The 23151-nt window shown below is 40.6% G+C and overlaps 2 protein-coding genes across 2 annotated transcripts in view; one reads left to right on the forward strand and one right to left on the reverse strand.

The window, feature by feature from the left end:
• LOC137638545 (ATP-dependent RNA helicase DDX55) overlaps window positions 1–23151 on the forward strand; it is a 352777-nt gene that overhangs the window by 273742 nt on the left and 55884 nt on the right. The gene's annotated exons all lie outside the window — the stretch shown is intronic.
• The window catches only part of LOC137637890 (lysosomal acid glucosylceramidase-like), an 8025-nt gene continuing 3857 nt past the window's right edge, over window positions 18984–23151 (reverse strand). The window contains exons 7-11 of the mRNA XM_068369998.1: window positions 21867–22011; window positions 21449–21531; window positions 20415–20525; window positions 19607–19779; window positions 18984–19125 (exon numbers count right to left, since the gene is read on the reverse strand). Coding sequence (XP_068226099.1) covers window positions 19026–19125; window positions 19607–19779; window positions 20415–20525; window positions 21449–21531; window positions 21867–22011 — 612 coding nt within the window. The 3' untranslated portion in view covers window positions 18984–19025. The remainder of the gene's footprint in view (window positions 19126–19606; window positions 19780–20414; window positions 20526–21448; window positions 21532–21866; window positions 22012–23151) is intronic.

The raw sequence follows: 23151 nt of genomic DNA on the forward strand, positions 1-23151 counted from the left end.
TTATGAGGGATAAGCCCCCCAAAAAAAAATTTAACAGCCTAATGTCCTACAGTAACTATGTTACTCCTGGAATTGTGCACCTGCCTATTTTGCTTTACCTTTTCTTACCTTTTCTAAACTAAACACATGGCATGGAGGTTTTTTGCTCTTAAGTTCTCACTTTTGGCATCATTTGTGAGCACTGCCGTTCCCCATTGTGCTCTGGTAACAATATTTGCCCCTAATGGCACTGCTCGGTCATGTTATCGCATACTTACGGCCCAGATTCCATAAAATCATTTATGCATTTTATAAGGAAGAAAAAAACAAAAATAACATCACTAAAACTATTGATACCATAGCCATAAATGAGAAATTAAATTTATGATAATCTAAACTAAACGATGTCCTACTTGATATGCAAACCCCACCCCACAATAAGGGATTCTTTTCCTAAAATTACTGAATAATGATTTGGTTTCATACAGTTTTTTTAAAAGGATCAATTCAGCTACGGATGAAACTTCTTTGAACTGTATCGGTACACATGAAACTGAATCGATATAAGCTGGTTAACTCCGATCACAATCAAAACCAAAACATACATGATGCAACACTCACCGGTCAGGAAGATGGCCACCTCACAAGGTCCAGCACCTGCACGTAAAGAGAAATTTGAATTCGTTACAGACAAATCTAATGAACTACAATAGGGGGTTAGTGCATAGAGTACACCTTATATGGTGCAATTTAGGCTTTACTCTAAGGGTCTTTTTATATGGTGCAATTTAGGCTTTACTTGAAGGGTCTTTTTATATAGTGCAATTTAGGCTTTACTTGAAGGGTCTTTGCACCATCCCTGCGGCCCCTAGACGGGCTCACTTTTTATTTTTCTATTATACCTCTGTTCTAGTTTCTTTTTGCTCATCTTACTATCCAACCTTTTAACTTTAGCTTCTTTGGCCCCAGTGCTGGACCTTCTGGCACAAATCCAATTCAAATTCGTAAATCAAATACAATCTTGCTTCCTTCCAATTCACAGTCCATCCTTTTAGCATTTACAGTACTTCACTGTACAACTGCAAGGTTTCCCCCAAGTTTAACATGAGCGCTGAATAGCATTCGAGACCCCAGTGCCAGATGGTTCAGATCTGCTGTATGAGAGCAAAGAAATTAGCTCTTGTCTCATTTAAATACTGGTAGACTACATAGGTCTTTCTTCCCACATGAAATTTAAGAGTATTCTAGATCCTTACAGTACCTAGCATAACAAACTTGTCTTTAGTCACAAAGAAACACCAAAGCATATTTGAATGCATGGTGCTAATTATCATTAAAAAATGTGCTGCTTTTACACATATAACAATATAACAATGAAAATGTTTCATTAGATAATTAATATGGACCCGCCCGAGAATTAGTTCACTCGACTTCAGTGGAGGGTTGGATTTAAACCCAAAACAAGTAAACAAGTAAAGTATGTTTCTAAAGGGAAGCAGAACTGTAATAGAAAAAGGCAAAACTCATAAAAAATGGGGTAGATTTCAAACTAAAATCAAATCATGTACAAGTATATAAATATCACTGATCCAAGTACTGTACTCTACAAAATACCTTGAAAAATCGATAATAAACTAAATGCGAGCATTGCTCCTACTAATTTAATAGTACAACATCTCACAACTACTGTTTATAAAATAAATACTGTACCAAAATAGTTAAGAAATCATTTCAGTGGTATAAAAAATCTAAAGAACTACTAGAAAATTCCCCATCCAAGAAATGCAGTGCAATGGTGAATGATATCCAATGCAATATGGCCCAAATATATCAAATAAAATCAGAAATTCAGGAATGAAATTATGTACAAAAAAGCTCTTTATAGCAAAATAAATAAAGGTTTATATAGAATTAAAGAAATAGTACGTCTCAGCTTGAAGTTATGGATGTACAACACCACATATTTTAGTAATTTAACTGACCTATACAGTAATTACTGCAAAATACCCCTAAGTTGTAAGACTAAGATAGGAAGCCAATATTTCTGATCCAGTCTAGCACATCTCAAATTACTGTGCCCGCTGATATAAGAAGGAAGTTCATCGCGCGATACCACAAGTTGAAAACTTTATCGACTAACCGTTCAACATTACCAAATTTCTAAAATTTTCAAATGTGAAGATGACCTTCAACTGGTTGAGCCGAGATAAAGTAGAAAGTTCTTTCTATTCCATCCTACCTGACAAATCATGCATTCTTTTAACTACTTAGCCACACCATTAAACAAAAAAACTGAGAAGCCCTGAACAAATCAGATTAGAAATCTCTCTCTGAATGATTGGAAAACCGATTTTTTTTCATTATTTTCATTTTTTTTTTTGGGGGGGGGGGGCTACAGAAATCAGAAGCTTCATCAACCCCCATATGTAAGGAGATTTTAATATTTGGTCCCCAAATCCCCCAGTTACCCTTCAAACAAAGGACTGGACAAATGTCTCCCTCTGTCATGGCAACGTAACAATGAAGAATGACATCTTGTTTAGGACCATGCTCATCAAGGGTGGTTGTTGTATACAGTACTACCGAGTGGCTACTATGAACCTGTCAAGGCAATTACATTACGAATCCATCAGACACAAAGTAAACTAGCCTGTACTAAGCAATAGTCAAGTATTTCAGTTACTTCTATGATATTAATTCTAAACCAATATCATGGTATCTCCATTGTTTAACTCTTTTACCCCGAGGCTATTTGGAAATTTCCAACCCTTAACCCCCAGGGGTTATTTGTTTTCCAAGCACATTTTGCAGTATATATTTCTTAAATTGCTCTAACAGCCTTAATTCTCGTCATAGAGAGGTCAGGATGGTCTCATTCTCTTGGAAAATGTCTGAAGTTTCTCAAAAAATTATCAAAAATCTGCCAAAAGAAATTGTAAATAGCAGTTTTTTGCAAGGACGTATCGGTACGTCCATGGGGGTAAAGGGATGGCTTTTGTGAAACGTACCAGTACGTCCTTTGGGGGTAAAAGGGTTAATTCTAAATCAATATCATAGCATCTCCATTGTTTAAAGGTCGCTCATGAACGGCAGAGGAAAGCGACAGGACAATGTCATAAAGACTGACCATAAACACATATGATCAGCAACCAAGTCCCCTCTCTACCCAAGCTACGATCAGGGAGAGCCAGGCAATGGCTGCTGATGACTCTGCAGGTATCCTATAGGCTCTCACAAAGCCCACATCCTTAGCTCACATGGATGGTGAGGTTGCAGACACTACAAGAAACTATCGAGCCCCAGTCCAGTAGATCGCCTAGCAGGGATGTTTCCAATAGGCTACCACAAATTATTAAATGGTTTTGGGAACATGTCTTGTAAGAGATCATGGCCAGCTAAGCCCTCCATATCCATTTATAGAAGGTTAGACTATGCGAGTTGCAAAGGGTACTTGAACCAAAGCCCTATAGTCCATTTCTTTTAGCGAGGCAGATTTGCACCGACTCGCAGCAGTGCCCTTTTAGCTCGGAAAAGTTTCCTGATCGCTGATTGGTTAGAATTATCTTGTCCAACCAATCAGCGATCAGGAATCTTTTCCGAGCTAAAAGGGCACCGCTGCGAGTCGGTGCTAATATGCCTCGCTAAAAGAAATGGACTATAGTAAGTGACAGTTTGTCCCTCTACCACTGAGCCAAACCTCAATCCGAAATATTGGGATACAAGAATTGACTTCTTTTGATTGCATATTATTCTGGATAACCCTTCAAGTTATAACCAGTCTGATTGACTGCAATTACAACAGTAACAATTTACCAAAAAGGATTATTTTTCAAAAGTTTTACACTCAAATTCAGGATAGCATTACTTTCTGTTCGTATCCAGTAGGTGAACTTACATCTCTTTAAATGTGCATCAATCAGTGATAAGAATTCTATGACTGCTTTGAGTAATATCACATTACTACAATTTAAAATTGTGCTGAAAAGACAGTGTAGCTTACCTAGGAAAGACCACCATATGAGAATGTGTGTAGATTTTAAAAAGGACAATTACTTACAGAAGGATTTTAAATATGAATTATGGTTTTTCTGATTACCTTTCATGTGATTTTGATGAATCTGACATTCAATTCTGATGTAAATGTTTGATTAACTCATTATTTCATGTCCCGATTATGTCTCACAATAAGGTGGTACCGCAGTGGGAAACTTTAATCGACTCATTACTTCATGGCCCCCTTATGTCTCACAATAAGGTGGTACCACAATGGGAAACTATTTGATCGACTCATTACTTCATGTCCCCCTTATGTCTCACAATAAGATGGTACCACAGTGGGATACTATTTGATTAACTCATTACTTCATGTCCCTCATATGTCTCACAATAAGATGGTACCACAGTGGGAAACTATTTGATTAACTCATTACTTCATGTCCCCCTTATGTCTCATAATAAGATGGTACCACAGTGGGATACTATTTGATTAACTCATTACTTCATGTCCCTCATATGTCTCACAATAAGATGGTACCACAGTGGGAAACTATTTGATTAACTCATTACTTCATGTCCCCCTTATGTCTCACAATAAGATGGTACCACAGTGGGATACTATTTGATTAACTCATTACTTCATGTCCCTCATATGTCTCACAATAAGATGGTACCACAGTGGGAAACTATTTGATAGACTCATAACTTCATGGCCCCCTTATGTCTCACAATAAGATGGTACTACAGTGGGAAACTATTTGATCGACTCATTACACGTCCCCCTTATGTCTCACAGTAAGATGGTACCACAGTGGGAAACTATTTGATCAACTCATTACTTCACGTGTCCCTTATGTCTCACAATAAGGTGGCACTACAGTGGGGAAACTAATGTTTTAACCCTCAGGTTAAATTAGATGGAGAGTACGAGGGTGACATCTAAACAAGGTATGTATCGTATGTAAGTATTGTCTATGATTTAAAACCACTTAGGTTATATAACAGGGAGGGGGGCAAAGAGGAACAGCCTCACCTAGATCAAGTAAGGCACAGGGTCTAAGGTTAGATTGGGTTAAAGTGTCAGATTAAGATATATTCTTCTATCACACTCATTTATAGCTTCATTGGTTAGGTGAGGTTAACTGGACAATTAAGGAGATCCCCCTACCCTCATTGGTCAACTACAGTCAATTTTTTTTAACGAGGCAGATTTACACCGACTCGCAGCAGTGCCATGTTAGCTTGGAAAAGTTTCTTGATCGCTCATTGGTTGGACAAGATAATTCTAACCAATCAGCGATCAGGAAACTTTTCCGAGCTAAAAGGGCACTGCTGCGAGTCGGTGCAAATCTGCCTCGCTAAAAGAAATGGACTATAGGTAGGATGTAATGGCCTAGTTTAGTAACTACCTACCTTTGCATTTCACTACTCTTCATTTTAGCCTAAACAAAACCCCAAAACTCTCCTAATGTGGTCTTATAATTATTACAATGAACATGGTGGCATGTTGCAGGTTGATGAGGCATTCCTAGTGTCTCAAAAGCAACAATACTTTTTTCTACTTTTTATTATTACCAATTAACACATGTGATAAAATATTTTTCTTATTTTCATGCTTTTCACATACAATATGATCCTCCCTAATTATTAATAGACATAAAAATAGGGAGGTTGTTTGCCATAAAATCAGTCAATTGGCAAAAAAAAAAAAAAAAAAAAGTCATCTAACATAGGCCTACAGCATTCTTAATACTATCATTAGCCATACTTCAAACCATATGTTGAACATGGCCTACGATATTCTGTCAACTTGTAACAGTAACGAACGCTATGTGTTCATGTATTTAAGGGGTTACTTTAAATATCTAATTAATCACTTTGTTCAACTGGTCTTTGCTCTGACGTGGCCCGCTCCATTCACGATTTAACATTAAAGCCTCGCCCATCTGTTTTGCCGAGCGGTAAAATTTTTTGATACGTGCACAAGCTGAATGGGTGGACATTCTGGCATTATTTCAATCATTAAATTTAACATTATTTCCTCGCCCTTGTTCTGCCAAGCGGTAAAATTTCTGGTACGTGCACAAGCCGAATGGGCGGACATTCTGGCATTATTTCAATCATAAAATTTAACATTATTTCCTCGCCCTTGTTCTGTCAAGCGGTAAAATTTTTGGTACGTGCACAAGCCGAATGGGCGGACATTCTGGCATTATTTCAATCATAAAATTTAACATTATTTCCTCGCCCTTGTTCTGTCAAGCGGTAAAATTTTTGGTACGTGCACAAGCCGAATGGGCGGACATTCTGGCATTATTTCAATCATAAAATTTAACATTATTTCCTCGCCCTTGTTCTGTCAAGCGGTAAAATTTTTGGTACGTGCACAAGCCGAATGGGCGGACATTCTGGCACTATTTCAATCATTAAATTTAACATTATTTCCTCGCCCTTGTTCTGCCAAGCGGTAAAATTTTTGGTACGTGCACAAGCCGAATGGGCGGACATTCTGGCATTATTTCAATCATAAATTTTAACATTAAATCCTCGGCCCTCTGTTCTGCCAAGCAGTAAAAATTTCCGATACGTATATAAGCCGAATGGGCGGACATTCTGGCATTATTTTAACCATCAAATTAATCACCAAGTTCGAATAAAAATATGCATATGCTATAAGGATATTCTTGTGAGGTAGGCCACATGCTATACCAGAATAAAAATGATGGGCCACATACTGTACCGGCATCCGATATTTTTTCTTCGGATTGCCATTAAGGCATTTTAACAACAGACCTTCAAGAAACGTTGATAGCATAGGAGGTATAGAATAGGCAGGTCATGAAAGCCTAGCTGATATAGTAACATAATTCTAACATTATCAATAGGAGATGCAAAAAAAAAAAAAATGTATTTTCAAATTTAATTCAGAAGCATGTCTTCTGAAAGCAATTCAACTTTTATAATGGCATCTTCACTTTTATGGTTTTAATTTGATATTCGTTTTGTCTTTATCTATAATAAATTATATCGGCGTCAATGACCTTAGATGTCAGGCTGCCAGAAATCTTCAAATCAATCAATCCATCTAGCTAAATTATTTAATGATACTGTGATCAACAAATGTACCACAGGTGATCAGAAATCAAGAAACACCACGAAAAAATAAGGGAATAATACACCTTCCTAAATGATCAAGGTCTTATAAAAGTTTATTTCATTCTATTGAGAAGTTGATCTGAATAGGCCTAATCGGTTCACCATCAAGAAAAACACAAATAACACCTATTGAATTTCTCATAGCTCTTCTGGCCATCCAACAGTAGACGGTAGGCTTCTTTAGGTTTTATAATTTATATATGAAAGATCTAATTTAATGTTGTTACTGTTCTTAAAATATTTTATTTTAACTGTCCATTACTTCTCCTGAGATTAATTTATTTTCTTGTTTCCTTTCCTCATTGGGCTATTTTTCCCTGTTGGAGCCCTTGGGCTTATAGCATCTTGCTTTACCAACTATGATTGTATCTTAGCAAGTAGGCTAATATTAATAATACATCCCTGGTCAGGGTTATAGAAAAATGGTGGTTTACTTTAATAATGTTCGTAAAACAAAACACACGCTAAAAGATGACCCAGACCAGTTGGCATGATTTAGTGCTTCACACCATAGTACTAGGGTTGGGGAGGCCTTTCAGTGCTACGTTAAGCAGCTCTTCTAGGAGGATACTCCAAAATCAAACCATTGTTCTCTAGTCTTGGGTAGTGCCATAGCCTCTGTACCATGGTCTTCCACTGTCTGGGGTTAGAGTTTTCTTGCTTGAGGGTACACTCGGGCACACTATTCTATCTAATTTCTCTTTCTCTGGTTTTGTTGGAATTTCTTTATATAGGAAATAATAATTTTAGAGTTATTGCAGTTCTTAAAATATTCTATTTTTCCTAGTTTCCTTACCTCATTGGGCTATTTTCCCTGTTGGAGCCCCTAGGCTTATAGCATCCTGCTTTTCCAACTAGGGTTGTAGCTTAGCAAGTAATAATAATAATAACCCCACAATTAGGGGATGAATCCTGTCACTGTACTTTGTAGTAAAAGTTAAGAGGTTGTACAGCAGGAGGGAAGGAAATAGTAATGGAAGTAGAGGACAAAAAAGTAGGCGCAACTACGGGATTAAAAAGTGGGTGCAGCTATAGGCCATGGGCAAGGTGCTAAGGGTTGTAGTGGCCTAGTGGAAACATTCCTATCTGGCAATCACTGGACTGGGGTTCAAGACTCACTCAAACTCGATAGTTTCTTATAGTATCTGCTACCTCACCATCCTTGTGAGCTAAGGATGGGGGGGGGGGAGCCTTTAGGTCTACCTACTGAGTCATCAGCAGCCATTGCTTAGTCCTCCCTGGTCCAAGTTTGGGTGGAGAGGGGGATTGGATGCTAATCATATGTATATATATAGTCAGTCTCTGGGGCATTGTCCTGCTAGCTAAGACATTGTCACAGTTAAGTGCCTTTGCCATTCATCAGCGACCTTTAAACCTTTAAGAACCAGATTAGGAGGGAAAACCATCCTAATTTACCTTATATTTCATAAATGTTTGGCTTTATTTCATACATTTCCTAAAAATACATCCAGACTTATTAGTAGCAACTTACAATAAAGATTATGATTTTATGAACTTAAAACTGTAGGCCTACAATGCTCCCTCTGTGCTTAGCCTAATCCTACTTACAAAACTTGTCACTTACTTTTACTTTATATATGCAGTTGCATGGCTTGATGTAGTCACAGAGGTACACATGAAGTAATACGACATATTTAAGCCAAAAAATTGAAATAACTTGACATTTTAAGCCGCAAATTAACGATAAACTGTCGCGCGAACCACACATGATGGAAGTTACTAACAAACTGACACTGAATAAGAAAAACATACAATGTAGTACAGCAAAGTTCTGTTATGTACGATCAAAGTAACTAATTAAACCAAAAACTATTTAACATTTTTGCTAAATTTTACATACAAAATTAAATCTAAAATTATAAACTCAAAAATAATTTTAATTATATAGTCAAAGGTGATAATGATACTTAAATTTCCATCGATCATATTCCAGAAACTCTGATGTCTGTAATGAACAGTTCTAGTCTCATGTTGCAATGGCTCGGTTTTTACATCGGTTTTCCTCAAATTTAAAATTGTTTTTTATAATTATGTGATTAAATCATCTGAATTCCAAGGTGTCTATAAATTAATTAAATGCAAATTTATATACTGAAACTTGCATGTCATTATTTTTTTTTCTTTTGTACCAAACAAAACTGGTTTAGTTCTTTTTATGATCAGTTTTCCTCAAAATTAATATTAAATGTTTTTATAATCATGTGATTAAATAATCTAAATTCCAAGGTGTCTAAAAATTAATTAAATGCAAATTTATATACTGAAACTTGCATTAGTCATTATTTTTTTCCTTTTGTACCAAACAAAACTGGTTTAGTTCTTTTTATGAAACTGACTGGGACTACATAGCTATTTCTGAGTATTTTATTGCTAAAAACATCATACTTTTTTCAGAAATGTCATCAATATCTCTTTCAGATGAGGTCACAACACGCCATATATGAATCGTCTATAGCATATATAGATAAAGGCTCTAAATATTAAAGAAAACAAACAGGAAACTATATTTTTACTCTTATTACAAGGCTTTGCAATATGTTGTAAACATATCATTTATACAGTATTATATAGGCCTATATATATATATATATATATATATATATATATATATATATATATATATATATATATATATATACATATATATATATATATATATATATATATATATATATATATATATATATATATATAACGGATTTTGAGCGAAGCGAAAAATCTATTTTTGGGTGAGATAGCCATGGCGTCCTGATGGAAGGTTCCTGTTTGGTAGCTTCCTTGGGTATAAGACTACTAAGATATTCCCGGAGAATTTAACCACAGGTTATCACAGAATTCTAACTTCTGGAGCGAGTATCTCAAAGGTTTCCCTTTAAGACATCGTAATACAACAGGGGACACGCATGTCTGGTCGTGCCACATAGCTATCTCCACCCCGAACAGAGTTAACGCTTCGGTGTGTAAGGGCTGAGAATAGCTGGGAGCCGTTCCACAGCTAATCTCACTCGTGGCTACTACTGATACTCGAGACGTAAACAAACGGACGCCATTGCTCTAATGACGTCACGCGCGTCTTTATCCTGGCGCCAGTTGCTGCCCATCACCATGATACAATTGTGTAGGGTGGGAACAAACTGAACGAAGTAGTAGGGAGGGTCCATCAGGACGCCATGGCTATCTCACCCAAAAATAGATTTTTCGCTTCGCTCAAAATCCGTTTTTTGGGCTCAAGCCATGGCGTCCTGATGGAAGAGTACCAGAGAATCAATGTATCGTGGTAGATTTTCCCCCAGAGTTAAGTGCCTAGGCATTGACAAAACAGCAAAGTAATCTTAGGTAAGAACCATAGGAACGAAGTATCCTGCCCCCCATTGGTAGGAAGTTCCCATGGGCTATGCCGACGTCAAAGTGGTATTGAAGGGCTATTCATCTTGACAGAAGAGCTTTTAAGAGCTTAGAGATGAAGCAGAATGTTTGATATTTGTATAGGAACATTCTGAAGTAGGCCAGTGGTGGTTGGGCACTGTGTGTAGAGTTCATCTCCTGATTATCAGAAGTAAGTATTCGTGTAGGAACCTTACTGAGACAAGGTGAATATAATTTAGGAATAGACATCTTAAATTCTTCATGACCATAAGAAAGGAGGAATAAATAAAACTATGACAGTATGTATTTCATAGTAAGTAGGAGCTGAAAGAGACGCACAAGTAATAAAATAGAAATTTTATTTCACAATGCAGAAATTAAATAATTTACAGCAAAAGTAAAGTTCATTTACAGTAATAATAATGTACATAGAAATAAAGGCTTGCTCTTGAATCTGAAAGGGAATTTCAGGATTAGTAGGTACTCGTTCTCGAGGAACGCAAGTCTTTAAATAACACATCATGCTCAAGGCATGCGGCACTTGTGTGACACTATGACATTTCACCTGGGATAAGAACAGTTATAAAAGCACTAAGTGTTTTTAGACATCACTATGAATCACTCGAGGGTCAACATAGGCACCCGAAGAGTTAGAGTCCCAAGTAACTCACTGTTCTACGCAGAGTTAGGTGCAGGTTTCATAACACTACCTGCGGCTACCACAAAATGTTTGATTTCGTGCACTTGTTTCGCATAATGTTTAAAGAAAACTCGCGAGGACTTCCAGCCCGTAAAGTTCTTAAGGCTCTCGAAGTCCATGCTCTGAAAGAAGTTCAGAGAAGATGCCACTTTTCTAGGATCATGACCAGCGGGTGTACTGTTCGGATCCGCTCTGCGAATGAAGTAGGTGATTTTCGCTCTTAATTGTTTCAGTGACAGGTCGCTGCCCGATGTTTCTCCTTTGAAGAGTTGGCCTCCACCAAAGTTTGAAGTTCTGCGAAGATAGACCTTGAGACTCTCTACTGGACATAGAGAGACATCCTCCTTCAGGGGGCATATTCTCCAAGGGCCCCATCTTTTGGTGGGTAATTCATTTTTGGCGAGAAACGTCGGATCGGGGGAGAGGGTCACTTCTCCTGAATCAGCAAACAGGATGTGTCCCTCTTCTCTTGATAATGCCACTATTTCGCTGACTCGAGCTCCCGAGGCGAGAGCAAATAAAAATATAACTTTCTGAGTCAGATCCTTGAGGGGGCATGAATCATTGTCCAAGTTGGAGGCGAAATGGAGCACCTTGTCTAGTGACCAGGAGATCGGTTTCGGAGGGGGTGCTGGGCGTAGGCGAGCACATGCTTTCGGCAGTTTGTTAAAGATGTCGTTGGACAGATCAATTTGGAAAGCATATAGAATTGGTCTAGTCAAAGCCGATTTGCAGGTTGAAATCGTATTGGCTGCTAATCCTTGTCCATGAAGGTGAATGAAGAAGGACATACAGAAATCAATGGTGATTTCTTTAGGATTTTTTGCTTTAACAAAGGAGACCCATTTCCTCCAGGATGATTCGTATTGCCGTCTCGTGGATTCGGTCTTGTATTCCTCTAGGAAGTCTAGACTTTTCTTCGAGATCCCAAACCTCTTCTTTGCGGCAAGGGAGAGAAAATCATGAGATGAAGGTCCTTGATTTTCGATGATGAAGCGAAGACAGTCGACTTCTGTACTTGTTGAGAGAGAACTGGGCCCGGGAGAGGGATCAGCTTGGGCTGCAGCTCCAGGACCAGGGGGTACCAGTTGCTCCGGGGCCACTTGGGAGCCACTAGGGCCGCTGTCCCTTTGAAGGTTCTCAGTTTGGAGAGGACTTTCAACAGAAGGTTGGTGGGAGGGAACAGGTATATCTTCGACCATCTGTTCCAGTCCAGTGACATGGCGTCCACCGCTTCTGCTTTGGGGTCCTCGTACGGGGCTACGTACAGAGGAAGTTGATTGTTGTCGCTCGTTGCAAAGAGATCTATCTGAAGTTCTGGGACTTGATGAGAGATGAAGGAGAATGATCTTGCGTCTAGAGACCATTCCGACTCTATCGGGTTTGTCCGAGATAGAGCATCCGCTGTCACGTTGCGGAATCCTTGTAGGTGAACTGCAGACAGGTGCCACTTCTTCTTCTCCGCCAGACGGAAGATTGGGAGAAGCACCTGATTTATCTGGGGCGATCTTGAGCCCTGGCGATTGAGACAACGAACTACCACCGAGTTGTCTAGGGTTAGACGGATGTGGATCGAGGGCGGCGGGGATAGCTTCTTCAGAGTAAGGAGGACCGCCATGGCCTCCAAGATGTTTATGTGGAACGTCTTGAATAGTGGAGACCAGGTCCCTTGAGCTTGTTTCAGGTGGGAGTGACCTCCCCAGCCCTCCAGTGAGGCATCCGTGTGGATGTTGAGTGATGGAGGAGGGTGTTGGAGAGGAATGGACCTTTTTAGGGCCATTGCTTCCGACCACGGCTTTAGGAGGCGTCGAAGTCTGTTTGGAAGCCGTCTCTTGAGGTCTCTTCGAGCGATGGATGCCGATCGTCTCCAGACTCCCGCGGCATCCTTTAGCTGTGCACGAAGCACTGGGTTTGTCACTGAGGCGAATTGTAGAGAGCCTAGAACTCGTTCCTGCTGTCGTCTTGAAATGCGTTTGGATTTCAGTAGTCGCTTGACAGACCCTGCTATTTCCTTCCTTTTCTTCTGGGGGATGGAAAGGCGGTGTGACTGAAGATTCCAGTGGATTCCCAGCCACTGAAACTTCTGAGCCGGAGAGAGGCGAGATTTCTTCTCGTTGATCTTGAATCCCAGGTGTTCTAGGTACTGGGTAACTTCGTCGCAAGACTTTGTACACTCTTCGGGCGATGGAGCCCAGACTAGCCAGTCGTCGAGGTAGGCCATCACCTGGACGTTTCTTAGGCGGAGCTGTTGTACTATGGCATCCGCCAGCTTTGTGAAGATCCGAGGGGCCACATTGAGGCCGAATGGCATGGCCCGGAAGGCGTAGCTTTTCCTTTGGAGTCGAAATCCTAGGTAGGAGGAAGCGTGATGGTTCATTGGAATGTGCCAATAGGCATCCGCCAGGTCTATAGAGACCGTGTAGGAACCTTGAGGCAGAAGGGTCCTTATTTGTTGAAGCGTCAGCATCTTGAATTTGTTGTTCTCTATGAACTTGTTGAGGGGGGATAAGTCCAGAATGACTCTGAGCTTGTCTGAGTCCTTCTTGGGAACGCAAAACAGTCTCCCTTGGAACCTGGTGGACTTTACCTTCCTTATCACCTTCTTGTTCAAGAGGTCTAGAACATATTCTTCCAGAATGGGGGTTGATTGTTGAAAGAACCGCTGGAAGATTGGGGGTGGTTGCACCCAACTCCAGCCTAGACCGTTCTTGATGATGCTGTGTGCCCAAGGATCGAAGGTCCAGCGATCCTGGAATTGGCGGAGTCTTCCTCCCACCGGAAGCACTTCATTGCTTCTGGTGTCCCGAGGACTTGTTGCCTCGGCCGCTAGCTCCCTTTCCTCCTCTACCTCTGGAGGGACGACGAGAGGCGTCTCTGCTTGCACCCCTGGACGAGCCTCTACCTCTGGCATGAAAGGTAGTGGATGGCTGCTCAAAGGCAGGGGTGAAGACCGGTGACTGTGACAACACCGGTTGGGGGACCAATTGAAAGGTCTGTTGTGGTTGGGCAACCACTTGGGAGGTAGCGGGTCCCGGAAACTGACGTCGTTGTTGACGTTGCTGGGGTTTCGGCTTCTGAGGTTTCCTCTTAGGCTGAGGTCCATCGTCCTGAGAGGTTTTCCTTTTTCTGGACATGCCCCACTTGTGTAGAAGGTTCCTATTCTCCGTGGCGGCTCTGTCAGTTATTTCCTTGACAAGGTCAGAAGGAAACAGGTGCTTTCCCCAGATGTTGGAGGAAATCAGCCTCCGGGGTTCGTGTTTCACGGTGGCACCGACAAACACGAATTCACGACAGGCTCTACGAGCCTTTATGAAATGGTACAAGTCCTTCATTACCGTGAGTAAGTGGGATTTGGCCAGTACCATGTAGTGATCAGGTACTGCTGTGTCACAGGCCATAACTTCAAGTTGGACTTGATGAGAAAGCGATGCCGCAAGCCTCTCCTTCGTGTCTTGTTCCCGGCGAAGGAGGTGATCATTGAGCTTAGGGAGGTCTTCATTAAACTGACGTCCGGCGACGTCAGGATCGAGCCTACCCACGACGAAAGTATGTTGGACATCTTTCCATTGTCTAGTGTCAGGGGGTGTCACGATGGAGAAGGGTCTGCACTCCTCCAGTGCAGGGCAGGGTTTTCCTTCTTCCGCCGCTTTAAGGCATGCAGCTAAGGCCTTTTCCAAAAATGGAAGAATCGCAGTGTCAGGTGCGACATATGTAGGATGCTTCTTGCTCAAGGCAGGAAGCTTAGAGCAGGTAAAGCCCCTGCTCTTAAATGCGGAGGCTAGCATAGCCTGGGCCTTTGCGAGATCGAACACTATCTCTTCTTTAGGTTCGGTCTCCTCCTTCGAGGCAGGTTCGGAACGAAGTCGGACGTAACAGTCCGGGTAGGCCTCGAAGCTTGGGAAGAACTCCACATCTTCCAACGGGACCGTGCCGATCTTGTCGCTAACAAAGATCCTGCCGGTCGCAATAACCATATGCTCTGCATACCTCCACGGGTTGGCATGAGAGCAAGCTGGGAGATCCTTGACCGAGATCTTCTTCGTGTCTCTGGATCCAATCATAGACCTGATGGACTCCTGGTTCTCCTTCAGTCTGTCGTCCATGACAGCTCTAATCAGTCGGATCAGTTCTTGGGTAGAAGAGGAAGGATCCGGGGTCGAGGAGGTAGACGGAAGGGACAATTCCGTCGGTGTAGGAGTAGGCGGAGGGATGGACGAGGGAGTAGCTCCAATCTCCGACTCGGTGTATTCCACCTTGTCTTCGTCCTCTTCGGCTCCTTGAGCCATAAGCGTCTTCTCCGTGTCTTCCGAGACGTCAGAGATCTGTTCATCATCCTCGGAATCCAAACGACACTCGTGCATGGACTGAGCCATGACCACATCAGGTTCCACCGTAATTTGGACAGTGGGGATTGCTTCCTTTGGAACCACTGAGTCAGGGGAGGCCTTAGGGAACAACAGGGACCTCAGTTCTTCGGTGGCCAGGTACGGTCCAGTAGCATTTCTCTGAAAACCACGCACCCACTTGCGCAGTTTTTCACGAGCAATGTCTCTAACCTCCGCTGAGGGAGGGTTATGGAAGGCCTCAACTAGGTAGGCCTGGCAGACCGTACATTCCAGTGGATTCCAGAACTTCCAATCCCCTTTCTTGTCTGAGCAAGGGGCGTGAGTCCTGCACGCCGTATGTCCGTAAAACTGCGAGCGTTTCACAGCACAGTAGGCGAAATCGCACTTCATCTGCTCCTCCTGTGGAAGAAAGAGAAAATGAGTATGGGGGAGTCATAGGAATGGCTCTTAAATTAAGTTAATATTAATCATTAATTTTAACTTAAGGAAGGTGTGATGCATAGAGAATGAAACAGTAAAGGAGAACACGCTCCATGCATCTCGCCCGGCTGGTTACCATAGGCTTGGTCCTGGGATAATCCAAATGACCGAGATCATTGGATATAGTTTCCTAGGATTCCCATTATATTGGAACTCCATGGAAAGCCAAGGACAAGGTTGGGATCGAATTCATTCGGTTCCCAGATAAGAGCCAGAAGGCCTCATTAAGGGTAACTGCTTCTGGCAACCAGCCGCGCTAAGATGCACATAGCATGCTGGAAATAGAAGAATGCAAAGAGACAGCATGATCACTAATAGAGCAGTACTAGGTACTGATCTTAGAAGCAAAGCAGCTTATCTATTTGCAAGGTAGGGCTATCTTAGTCTTATGATAGCTACAGAGAGGGGGTGCAAGTATTCTTGACGCCTCCGGGGCATCCGGCAAGCCGCCGGCACGCCGGAGCTCGCTCCAGCATAGATTCTGGCACTAGAACAGACAATTTTCAAAGTCAGTTAGATACCAGGATGGCGGCCGCCGGCACAACGGCGGCACGCCGGCAGGGAGCGGCGGCTCCGGCAGCCGGAGGATGCCGGATTGGTGACTGGGGTAAGGATGGTACAGGTAGTATCGGGTTGCCGGCAGTATATGCCGGCACTCCGGAGATCGACCGGCAAGCGGACGAATAGATAGGAGTAGGAGAGCTGCCGGTAGTAGCCGGCGGCAGCCGGCAGTCCCTCGGTACACGGGGGGCTGGCGGCAAGGGTAGGGAAGTCACCAAGAGGGAGGCAGGTATTGCCGGCAGTAGAGGCGGCAAGAGACCGGCACCCGGATAGATAGAGAGACAGGGGGAGGGGGGAAAGGATGCAGGAAGTACCGTCAGGGTTCCAGACATCCCTCCCCCTCCCTGAGGGGGTGTACCCATGATAGAGACAGGCTCTAGCATCCATAAGCAGGGGTCACTAGGGACCGGGAGCAGGTAGTCCAAGGGAGGACTAGGGAACACCCAAGAGGGGGGGGGGGAGACTCCCCTATGCAGAGCTACACTAGTAACTAACCTTATAGGACACTATGAAGGTATATGTACCAGAGCGGACAGCACAGGGAAGCTCGGGTAGCCCTACTCTTCCACCCTAAGGAGGATTTGTAGGACAGGGGACAGATGAGTATAAACTAACCTAAGCATAGGCTAGGCTATACAAGAGATAGGTGGGGAGGGAGAAGAGAGGGGTCTTCCCAGGAAGGGTTTCTGTACCAGAGCGGCCACAAAGGGAAGGGAGGACACTCCCTAACCTAAGATTAGGCTGATCGGCTAAAACGGTGCAAGAGTACAGTTTCAGCATGGAACAGAGAAACCTTCCTAACCCGGCCTAGATCAGGGCTAAAAGTCCTGAACTAGGCAAGGAAGAAGACGTATCGCTATCGCAGGAAAGTCGTAGACTATCCTAGCCATAGAGGTAGGCTAGCCTAACCTCACTCTCAGACGCAATCCTAAAGGGGGTTCATTCCTTTAGGGAGGACTGAGAGGCGATAAAATACTCTATTAGACAATAAATCCCTTTACTCAGAAAAGGGATCAAGGCTAAATAGAGGGAGTGCCAAGGCAGGGGATGAAGGAAGCATATAGGGGTCCTAAGGTTAGGTTAGGCTAGAAAGAATCACTGACTAGCCTATCCCCTATATGGTCCCTGAAGGCGAAAACATTTGCATCACTAGTCAAAAGTATTGTAAAATAAATATGCCACTATCTTCATAACTTAGTCTAGGATCACTGATAAATCATGCATGAACACTTGTATATAGGCTCCTGGCCTGGGGGCTATAGTAGCCGACTGGTATGAGGTCAATCGATGACCGATAAAAAGCGTCTAAACACGATATAAAAGTTCCTAGCTATGAAGACTAAATAAACTAATGTATTCGATTAGTATATAATGCCGGAAGCGTTGTTGTGGCTAACTAAATAAGACATGCAAAACAACAACGACGCCATAAAATGGCGGGTCCGGTAGAGGCACAGCTCTGCCACAAAACATCAATTATTTCGCGAAATAATATTTACTTTACGGCCAGAGCTTAATTAAACAATACTGGAACCTTGTACTCAACTTTCCAGAAGAAGGCGAGGCTGAAGGTAACGACATAGCGAAGATGCAAAGCGATAAAGTTCACACAAGGGAAAATCCGTCTCAGTAGGGCAGCTACTAAACAAAGGATAAAGACGCGCGTGACGTCATTAGAGCAATGGCGTCCGTTTGTTTACGTCTCGAGTATCAGTAGTAGCCACGAGTGAGATTAGCTGTGGAACGGCTCCCAGCTATTCTCAGCCCTTACACACCGAAGCGTTAACTCTGTTCGGGGTGGAGATAGCTATGTGGCACGACCAGACATGCGTGTCCCCTGTTGTATTACGATGTCTTAAAGGGAAACCTTTGAGATACTCGCTCCAGAAGTTAGAATTCTGTGATAACCTGTGGTTAAATTCTCTGGGAATATCTTAGTAGTCTTATACCCAAGGAAGCTACCAAACAGGAACCTTCCATCAGGACGCCATGGCTATCTCACCCAAAAATATATATATATCCTTTCTGAGTTGGGATATCTTAACGTGATGAAATGGTTTGTGTTTTGCCATGATCAGCAAAGCTGTACTAATCAGGCAACCCACCCCCATACTAGCTTGGTTTGCTGTGAGCAATCAGACTAAAGTCTCCCACCATCACCAATTCACAATAGCCAGCGTGGTGCTAAAATAACCAAACCCCATACATGACTAAGGACATATCTAAGGCCTTTGTCCTGCAGTGGACTAGACACAATTGCATTTGTTGTTGTTATATGTATGTGTGTGTGTATATATATATATATATATATATATATATATATATATATATATATATATATATATATATATATATATATATATACATATATATGTGTGTGAGTGTGTGTGTATGTGTGTGCGTGTGTGTCCATAGAGTTCTCAAGCAAAGATTGCAGTATGTAGAGATCTGGGTTCTACGTCAATCACCATGGTGCCTTGGTCCTCGACTTGCACTCTCACTTCCACTGCTGTTTCGGATCTATTGGATTAAAAGAAAATCTCATGAAGACTAACAATATATGTGTATGCATATGCATATTAACATTGTGTGAGTTTGTGTGTGTATATAATATATACTGTATATATATATATATATATATATATATGTGTGTGTGTGTGTGTATACATACATATACATATATATATATATATATATATATATATATATATATATATATATATATATATACACATGCATATGTATGTATATATATATATATATATATATATATATATATATATATATATATACAGTATATATTAAATGCTATTTCATGCATATACATACAAATATATATATCGATAGATAGATATATGAATACTGAAGATTTTCAACCACTGTACATCCATATATGCATACTACCCATTTTTATACATAAATATTTCTTAGTTTCTTAAAATTGCTGTAAAACAAAAATATATTTTCCACTATTTCATAATTCCCACCATCCCACAATCACCTGTTTAGGACGACGACAACCCGCGTCCCGTCCGCATTACGAAAGGCCGTGGCCTCTAGTTGATTGGGGGCACTCGAGGAGGTCAGTTCCAGCCTGACAGCTCCCTCCTTCACGAACTTGGAGAAGTGGCCCATGGCGTAGAACATTGGGTTCTTGTAGAATTCATCTTTTTCCTGTTGATGATGATACGTATACTTTGGTTGTCATCACACGTTACTTGATTTTATATTTTTCTCAGGATTTTATTCATACATGTATGGTTAAATGTTTATTATTATTTAAACTCATTGTGACTGTTTATGAATCTAAGAGTATTGCCAACAAATATATTAGTGTATCTTTTATCTGCATGTACTGTATACAAATTTACACATGTTACATCTCTATTCTCATCTATTAGTTATAAATCATCCAAATTATTCATTGCTATCAAAACATTTTTTAATCATTATAACTTTTTGTATTTTGAAATGTCCTCCTCAAGTCCTTACCACTAAAAGTGCCAATCATGGGGGAAAAGCACAATTCTCAAAATATTATTATCATTATTACTAGTTAAGCAACAACTCTAGTTGGAAAAGCAGGATGCTATAAGCCCAAGGGCTCCAACATGAAAAAATAGCCAAGTGTGGAAAAGAAATAAGGAAATAAATAAACTATACAAGAAGCAATCAACAAAAATTATAATGTATCTTAAAATCTGTAACTACGTTAAAATAGATCTTTCATATATAAACTATGAAGAGACACTTCTTTCAGCCTGGTTAACATTAAAAATATTCACTGCAAGTTTGGACTTCTAAAGTACCTTATCGATAATGATGGCAGCATCAGCTGACATGTTGGCCCAGTTCGGTCCTCCCTTCATATCCAGAGCGAGGTTCCAGTCCGTCCAGCCAGTCACCCAATGATTCACATCCTGTTGAGATATTTTTTCTATAATGTGGAGCATGATTTCTTCGGAATTTTGCAAGGCATATAAGTGAATAAGGAAACAGAGATTGCATAAATGGGAGAGATATTTTTCCTATAATGATTTATTCATAATTTTGCAAGACATATAAGTGAATATGGAAACAGAGATTGAATAAATGTAAGAGTTGGGATAATTTGATTTATTGATAGTGGATTATCTGGAGTTTTGACTGCTTAGGTCATTGTCATTGCTGTCGAAGAATGTTACGTAAATGTTTGTCCTTAACACATTTCCATATCTTATTATATTCAACTTTATTACTGTATTATTCTGGTTGATATTTGTTTTATTTCTGAATATCTATCTATCATCTATTCTTGCATAGTGAAAAAATTATCAACACCATAGTTTACTTCATGACATAGATTTTTTACTAAAAGATTCCTTGTTTGATTTTCACAAAGTAAACTGGCCAAAATAAGAAACATCCTAAATCGCAAAACCCCGAGAGAAACACCACTGTAAATCAAAATAGTGATTTGTAATTATATAGAGAAGGCAAGAGTGATGCAGGAATCATGAAGATTCAAAGATTGTAATTAGTATCATAGCAGATTCAGATTTCATACTAAATCGTTGCAAATCTCATACCTGTATGAAGTCACAGATTTCATATTTGTATGAAGTCACAGAGTTCATACCTGTACGAAGTCACAGATTTCATACCTGTACGAAGTCACAGATTTCATACCTGTACGAAGTCACAGATTTCATACCCGTACGAAGTCGCAGATTTCATACCTGTACAAAGTCACAGATTTCATACCTGTACGAAGTCGCAGATTTCATACCTGTACGAAGTCACAGATTTCATACCTGTACAAAGTCACAAATTTCATACCAATATGATGTCAAAGATTTCTTACCTGTATGATGTCATGGGCATAATTTTCCAGCCTATCCCACATCCCGAGACGTATTGGGTTTTTAGCATGAGGACCACCAAATCCTGAAATAGAATTAAGTCATGTGATGTATGCTGCAGTCATTAAGCTGGAGAAAGAGAAAGGGTCAGAAAAACCAGATAATGACCAAACACTTTTGCATTATCATACCTCTTCTATTTTGTATGTATAAGTATGTGTGCATTATGCTATGTATAAAATATACACATCTATTCACTTACCCAAACAAATATAAAGATAAGGTTGACGAAAGAATTGAAAATATTTAGAATTATATGTCCACTACACCATGTTTCAAAAAATTTCATTCTTAAGTAACCCAAGCACAAAAGAAAACATTCTTTTAAGAAGGGCCTAAGTCCTTAGAGACATTACTAACCTTCACAAGCCTCTGTTGCAAAAATGAAGTGATTGGGGAATTTATCGTGAGTATTTGTAAGCCTATCAGGGCTCATTAATTTATCGACGTACCAATGGACGGCAATGCCGTCTACATACTGAGCAGCTGTAGCATCATTCAGTACCTGGGATATTACATAAGATGAATGAACGAATGTAGGAATTGATTGATGAATGAATGAACAAAATTATGAGATTTAGTTCAAGAGGCCAACCACTTTTAGTTATTCAGAACTCAAACAATTTGGTAAGTGAAAAAAATTTAGGAAAAATTTTTGGCCCGGAGATTGAAAAGGAGATTTAGTTCAAGAGGCCAACCACTTTTAGTTATTCAGAACTCAAACAATTTGGTAAGAGAAAAAAATTTATGAAAAATTTTTGGCCCAGAGATTGAAAAACTTTTTGGAATGCGAGAGCCGTGAGGCTGCAACTGAGAGGCGAGGTGAATGCAACTTAACTACCACATTGGTGACTCCGGAGTGACCATTTGTGAGGTGTAGAGTTACAGAAGCAATAAAGAAAAATTAATCATAACTGTTTTTCTTGTTTTTGGCATGCTTCTGCGTACGACACTGTAATTTATCTTTATAGACTTGATGTAAAAATGACCCATAATAGGAGCATACTTTGCTGGGAAACCAAATAATACCATTTTCATTTATTCTTATAGAAAAAAGATTGAATTGCTGTTCAAACACGATTTTTGAGTAAATTATACTCACCTTGTAGGTGCCACTATATCTATTTACTACAAAACCAGCTAAAATCATATGATTTATCAAAATAAATAATAGAACTATATCTACATTCAAAATAATTGGTTTTGCAAATGATTTGTCTTGGCCTGACTGCCTATAATTGCTCTACCTTTAGTCAATTTCTTTTAGCGAGGCATATTTGCACCGACTCGCAGCGGTGCCCTTTTAGCTCGGAAAAGTTTCCTGATTGCTGATTGGTTGGAGAAGATCATTCTAACCAATCAGCGATCAAGAAACTTTTCCGAGCTAAAAGGGCACCGTTGTGAGTCGGTGCAAATCTGCCTCGCTAAAAGAAATGGACTATAGAGCAAACAATGACTACTCCAAAGAGCATAGTTTTCAATCATGTGGCAAACCAAGTATTCATCCTGGAATTCTGAATTTTAAACCTAATTCTGGGTGACATAACTCACTAAATTTACAGCCTGACTAATCTGATCCCTATCCACTCCAGCTTATCTGTTCATACCACAAAATCCTGCTGGAACTTTACAAATATAATCTCTA

Source organism: Palaemon carinicauda, chromosome 3 (assembly GCF_036898095.1).
Source record: "Palaemon carinicauda isolate YSFRI2023 chromosome 3, ASM3689809v2, whole genome shotgun sequence".
In the NCBI taxonomy this organism is placed as follows: Eukaryota; Metazoa; Arthropoda; class Malacostraca; order Decapoda; family Palaemonidae; genus Palaemon; species Palaemon carinicauda.